The sequence below is a fragment of the Oncorhynchus nerka genome, unplaced genomic scaffold, assembly GCF_034236695.1.
Source record: "Oncorhynchus nerka isolate Pitt River unplaced genomic scaffold, Oner_Uvic_2.0 unplaced_scaffold_1641, whole genome shotgun sequence".
Taxonomy (NCBI): Eukaryota; Metazoa; Chordata; class Actinopteri; order Salmoniformes; family Salmonidae; genus Oncorhynchus; species Oncorhynchus nerka.
The window spans coordinates 70,599-76,394 of record NW_027039681.1 but is presented as its reverse complement, the minus strand read 5'-3'; the positions used below and the strand labels follow the sequence as shown (position 1 = coordinate 76,394).

General features: G+C 42.1%; 1 protein-coding gene across 1 annotated transcript; it reads left to right on the top strand.

Annotated features, from left to right (window-relative positions):
* Positions 1-1,631: 1,631 nt before the first annotated feature.
* On the top strand, positions 1,632-3,741 carry LOC135568299 (zinc finger protein 239-like; the record flags this gene model as incomplete). Its single annotated transcript, XM_065015186.1, has 2 exons — positions 1,632-1,809; positions 2,157-3,741. Coding segments are annotated over 2 exons (1,167 nt in total), but the record flags the coding sequence as incomplete, so codon positions are not given.
* Positions 3,742-5,796: the final 2,055 nt, after the last annotated feature.

Genomic DNA, 5,796 nt, shown 5'->3' with positions numbered 1-5,796 from the left:
ATATACAGAAATAGTTGAATAGCATGGCCTTGACTAGAATACAGTATATACATATGAAGTGGGTAACAGTATGTAAACATTATTCAAGTGACCAGTGTTCCATGTCTATGTACATAGGGTAGCACAACCGGGTGGTAGTCAGCTAGTGACAAAGTTCAGGGCAGGGTACTGGGTGGACACCGGCTAGTGATGGCTTTTGTCATGATGTTGCCCTCTTTGGGTACAGCAAGCCCCATCCCCCTGCCTGCCTCCTTCAACTAGGCTGCTGTGGTCAGAGAAGTCATAAATTCCTCGAAGATATTATCTCCTCATGGCCACAGTATAGAGAGAGTGAATTTTCATAGAGAACAAAGGAATTTCTTCCACCTCACAGAACTTGAGGTCCGAACAACATTTATGTTCCGGAGGAGGTATAAAAGATCAGTGAAGAATCCAGCTACGAACTGGTACATTTGGTGCAATTTTGTGGGGCTCATGGGAGACGGTGCAGCCACATTACCATAACACTGTTTATATAATAGCCTCAGATATGAGGTTTACATCTAATTGTTGTATAAGATGAATGAGTGAGGATGATACTGTTTGTAAAATTGTGTAATGTGATTTTGTACTTTTTATTGAAGGAAACTCCAATTCCCTTTGGAGTTTAACTAAATCAGAGGACCGCCCCTGAGCCCAGTTAGGGTCGGGCGTCCTGGACAGCCCTTTTCTGCAATTCCGAATAAAACCCCAACTTCGAGAAATTCTCAGTAGACCATGTTTTTCTCAATCACGAGAGGACAAAAAGGTTGCAGACAGGGAGAGGGGGATGGGGCTTGCTGTTCCCAAAGAGGGCAACGTCATGACAGTTGGATATTTGTCAACGGCCATTCCAATGGAGTGGTGCTTGGGGTGGGGGAGGGGCTAATGCCCCCCAAACCCTGATGATATAAATGTATAGGATAACATAACTCTGCAATGCTTTAGGCTAGAAACAAACTGTAAAAGGCAACAGAAAGCGGTGGCTCTATTGTTCATGGGGATAACTGTATACATTTACATTCATTTAATTCAGGGTGGAAGGTAAAACCAAATAATTGATGGATTTGGCTCTAAATACTACATAATAATGAGCAGCAGTAGTTCAGGTGGTTTGCTTTTTCCTCTGGTTATTACGACAAATCACGGTTTCGCAGGTGTTGGCGTTCGCCAACATTTTGGAAAGGGGAAGGGACATTCGGCCCATATCTTGAGGGTGGAGCTCTTCCTTCTAGCATCTGTTAAGCTCTCATCCTAACACGTATGAACTCAGAACTAAATCGTGCAGCTGACTAATTACATGAGACATTAGTTCTGTGTTAACCAAGATTGGCTCAGGGGTGAAAAACTTGTTCAACTCCAATGAACACTCAAAGGTTCTGAACATAAGACAGGAGGCATTACAAGTGTACTACTTCCATTTAGAAAAATTAGAAGTGTTGTACGTTTTTACATTTGTAAAAAAATCTACCACTAACATTTGAAAAATTCTCTGAAGTGATTGAAGTGTAAAGTAGTGAACGATTCCACACTTCAGGAGAAAGAAGGTATTATAAAGTAATCAAATGTTTGGTCTAATAATATTCTATGTACAATACTTCTGTGGTCACCAGGACAGAGCTAGTCTGTCCCCCTCCAACCTGCCGGAGTCCCCTGGTCATAACTCTCCTGGGAGCGCCCTACTGCTGGATCTGAAGAGGGTTTCTGTGCGGCTGGTCGACTGCAGGAAAACAGCAGGGCAGAGTGGGGCTGTGAGAGAAGGACACAAGGAGGGAGATTTGATATCATCAAGTAAGAACAATGGGGTGTGTGGATGAGACCACAATCTGATTATGTAACTTCTGTTAATTGATTGATAAACAGTAAACACTCAGTGGCCAGTAAATTGTCGATCCAGTTTCATGAACGGGGGTGTATATTGTATATTGAGTGTATATTGATGATCAGGGCCACTAATTGTAAGGTTGCTGGTTAGAATCTCTAAGCCGACTAGGTGAAAAATCTGTCCATGTGCCCTTGAGCAAGGTACTTAACCCTAATTGCTGCTGTAATTCTCTCTGGATAAGAGCATCTGCGAAATAACAAACGTATTTATTCACACATATTTCCAAAACCTAATTATTCAATGTCTTTCACAGGGGACACCCCTAACTCTCGTTCTCTCAGTGGGAGGGGCTTATCATCTTTGGAGCCTCAGCCACATGTTGCTGAAGAGACAGAGAAGACTCTCTCTAAATCAGAACATCCCAAGAAACCCCAGCAGAGACGTACAGGGAAGAAACCTCACCACTGCTGCTCTGACTGTGGGAAGATTTTCACAAGCCGAAGTGGCTTCATTATTCACCAGCGGATTCACACCGGAAAGAAACCATACTGCTGCTCTCAGTGTGGGAAGAGTTTCACTGCTTCTCAAACCTTAAAATATCATCTGAGAATTCATTCAGGGGAGAGGCCTTACCCCTGCCTTGATTGTGGGAAAAGCTTTGCTTATTTGGGCGCCCTAAACATACACAAGCTAACACACACTGGAGTGAAGCCTTATAGCTGTGATCAATGTGGGAAGAGCTTCAGTCAGTCTGGCCACCTGACAACACACCAACTAACACACACTGGAGTGAAGCCTTATAGCTGTGATCAGTGTGGGAAGAGCTTTGCTCTAACTTCCTCCCTGACTAGACACCAGCGTACACACACTGGAGAGAAACCTTATGTCTGTCTATGTGGGAAGAGCTTTGCTGTAGCTTCCAATCTGACTACACACCAGCGAACACACACCAGAGATAAGCCTTATAGTTGTTATCAGTGTGGAAAGAGCTTTGCTTCTTCAGAAACACTAACTATACACCAGCGCATACACACAGCAAAGAAACCTTTTTGCTGTGGTCAGTGTGGGAAGAGCTTTGCTGTAGCTTTCTCCCTGATTATACACCAGCGAACACACACTGGCGAGAAGCCTTACAGCTGTGATCATTGTGGCAAGAGATTCAGTCAATCCGTACACCTGAATACACACCAGCGAACACACACTGGAGAGAAACCTTATACCTGTGATCAGTGTGGGAAGAGCTTCAGTCAATCAGGGAACCTAAATTCACACCAGCAAACACACACTGGAGAGAAACCTTAGATGTGTGGAAAGCTTTGTTCATTTAGGGCCTATGTGGAAAAACACCAGAAAACTACAAATGTACGATCTTTGTCCCCATGTGCAGTTGCAACCCGTAGTCTGGCTTTTTATGGCGGTTTTGGAGTAGTGGCTTCTTCCTTGCTGAGCGGCCTTTCAGGTTCAGAAGCTTCTAAAGCCATGTCAATTTTCTGGAATTTTCCAACCTGTTTAAAGGCACAGTCAACCTGTTTAAAGGCACAGTCAACCTGTTTAAAAGGCACAGTCAACCTGTTTAAAAGGCACAGTCAACCTGTTTAAAGGCACAGTCAACCTGTTTAAAAGGCACAGTCAACCTGTTTAAAAGGCACAGTCAACCTGTTTAAAGGCACAGTCAACCTGTTTAAAGGCACAGTCAACTTGTTTAAAGGCACAGTCAACCTGTTTAAAAGGCACAGTCAACCTGTTTAAAGGCACAGTCAACCTGTTTAAAAGGCACAGTCAACCTGTTTAAAAGGCACAGTCAACCTGTTTAAAAGGCACAGTCAACCTGTTTAAAAGGTACAGTCAACCTGTTTAAAGGCACAGTCAACCTGTTTAAAAGGCACAGTGTATATAAACTTCTGACCCACTGGAATTGTGATAGTGAATTATTAATGAAATAAGCTGTAAACAAATGTTGGGAAAATGACGTGTCATACACAAAGTAAATGTCCTAACTGACTTGCCAAACTAGAGTTTGTTAACAAGAAATGTGTGGAGTGGTTGAAAAACAAGTTTTAATGGCTCCAACCTAAGTGTATGTAAACTTCCGACTTCAACTGTAGATGCAGTAAAGAAGTCAATCGAACTTGAGCAAAACAATGGGATTGCCATGGAAATGTGTGGGAGAGAAAGGCCATGGGGGAATAATCCTGAATCTCTTCATTGCCCCCCAGCAAAATGATCCTACGTTTAGACTATTGTTTATATGTGTATGTCACAATATATTGAGGTACAAATCAGAGTATAATGCTTGTATGTCAACCCCAACCAGCAAATGTTAATTTCATATTCCCCAATCAACTGCATTACAGTTAAAAATGATTGACTACCACCACCAGATACTAGCTATGCTAACCAGGGTAAGCATTTAGAAGTCACTTCAACTTTTAAACGTTATCCTGCAAAAACAGCCAAATATATCCAAATTGGACTTAAGTAACCACATTGTGAGCCTGTTACAATACATATAGTGCATTCGGTAAGTATTCAGACCCAGTGATGACCCCAAATTAGTCGATTGTTTGGTTGTCAGGCTGTTGGTTTTAGTCAAGTAGGAACGTGTGTGTGTGAGACACACATACATTTTCGGATCAAGCATGAATATGCTTTTAGTTTAGGCCTCCAATAGATTAGTTACCTGAGATGGGCTTTTAGTCTAGGCCTCCAATAGATTAGTTACCTGAGATGGGCTTTTAGTCTAGGCCTCCAATAGATTAGTTACCTGAGATGGGCTTTTAGTCTAGGCCTCCAATAGATTAGTTACCTGAGATGGGCTTTTAGTTTAGGCCTCCAATAGATTAGTTACCTGAGATGGGCTTTTAGTCTAGGCCTCCAATACATTAGTTACCTGAGATGGGTTTTTAGTCTAGGCCTCCAATAGATTAGTTACCTGAGATGGGCTTTTAGTCTAGGCCTCCAATAGATTAGTTACCTGAGATGGGCGCAAATATATATATGCTCCTCCCAAATTGTTTTTTGCTCTTTAGCTCCGCGTTGACGGTACATCCTGTAGAAAATAAACTCACTTCTTGCACTGTTTCGCGAAGTGCAAGAAGTATGAATTCCCTGACTTCTACTGAGGTCGTATCACCATAAATGCTGCATGGCCGATGCAGATGTCAGATTGACCATGCAGCGCCCAGATGCACAATGTGCTTCTCTCTCCAAAACGCTCTCTCCTGCCAATTTGTGCACATTCATTGTTTCATAATTTCATTGTGTGAATTGTTTGCGTTTGATATCACTTCCCCATTACATATCACCAGTAGTGCATTCAAACGTTAATTCCTAATCTACAATGTTTGTTACTTTGGTTACAGTAATTTCTGTTAATGCATTCAATATAATTATTCCAGTATTATTGTCGGAGTCGACACGTTGTTTGCAGACCGCACAACCTATGCTGCACTTGAGAGAAACAAGTTTTGGTTGATTTCATTCCATTTATGAGTTTTGTCATTTTAGTCAGTCTTTTGTTTGGAGCCTCCTGTCAATGTTGAGTAAGGACCCACATGCATAGAAGTAGGCCTATAGGCTACCTGGCCGGCGGGCAAATGTACATAAATGTGCCCATTTGGAGATCTGATAGTATTTCTGGTTGGCTTAACGCACCATCACTAATGACCCGTGGAGCTTCTCAAAGTAAATGTTGTCTTCTTCACCTTAAAACAGCAATCAACCAAAGTCTGTTTTTACATCCATTGAGAATTGCAATAGTTAATCATTGTATTTGGAAAATCTTTCCAGCTCTCTCACTTTAAATAACCAGTGTGAAAAGATAAAATGCCATGCTCTGATCCAGTGGAAATGTCATAATAGGCCTACCTGATCACTTCTTATCAGTGCTCTGATCCAGTGGAAATGTCATAATAGGCCTACCTGATCACTTCTTATCAGTGCTTGACTTGGAC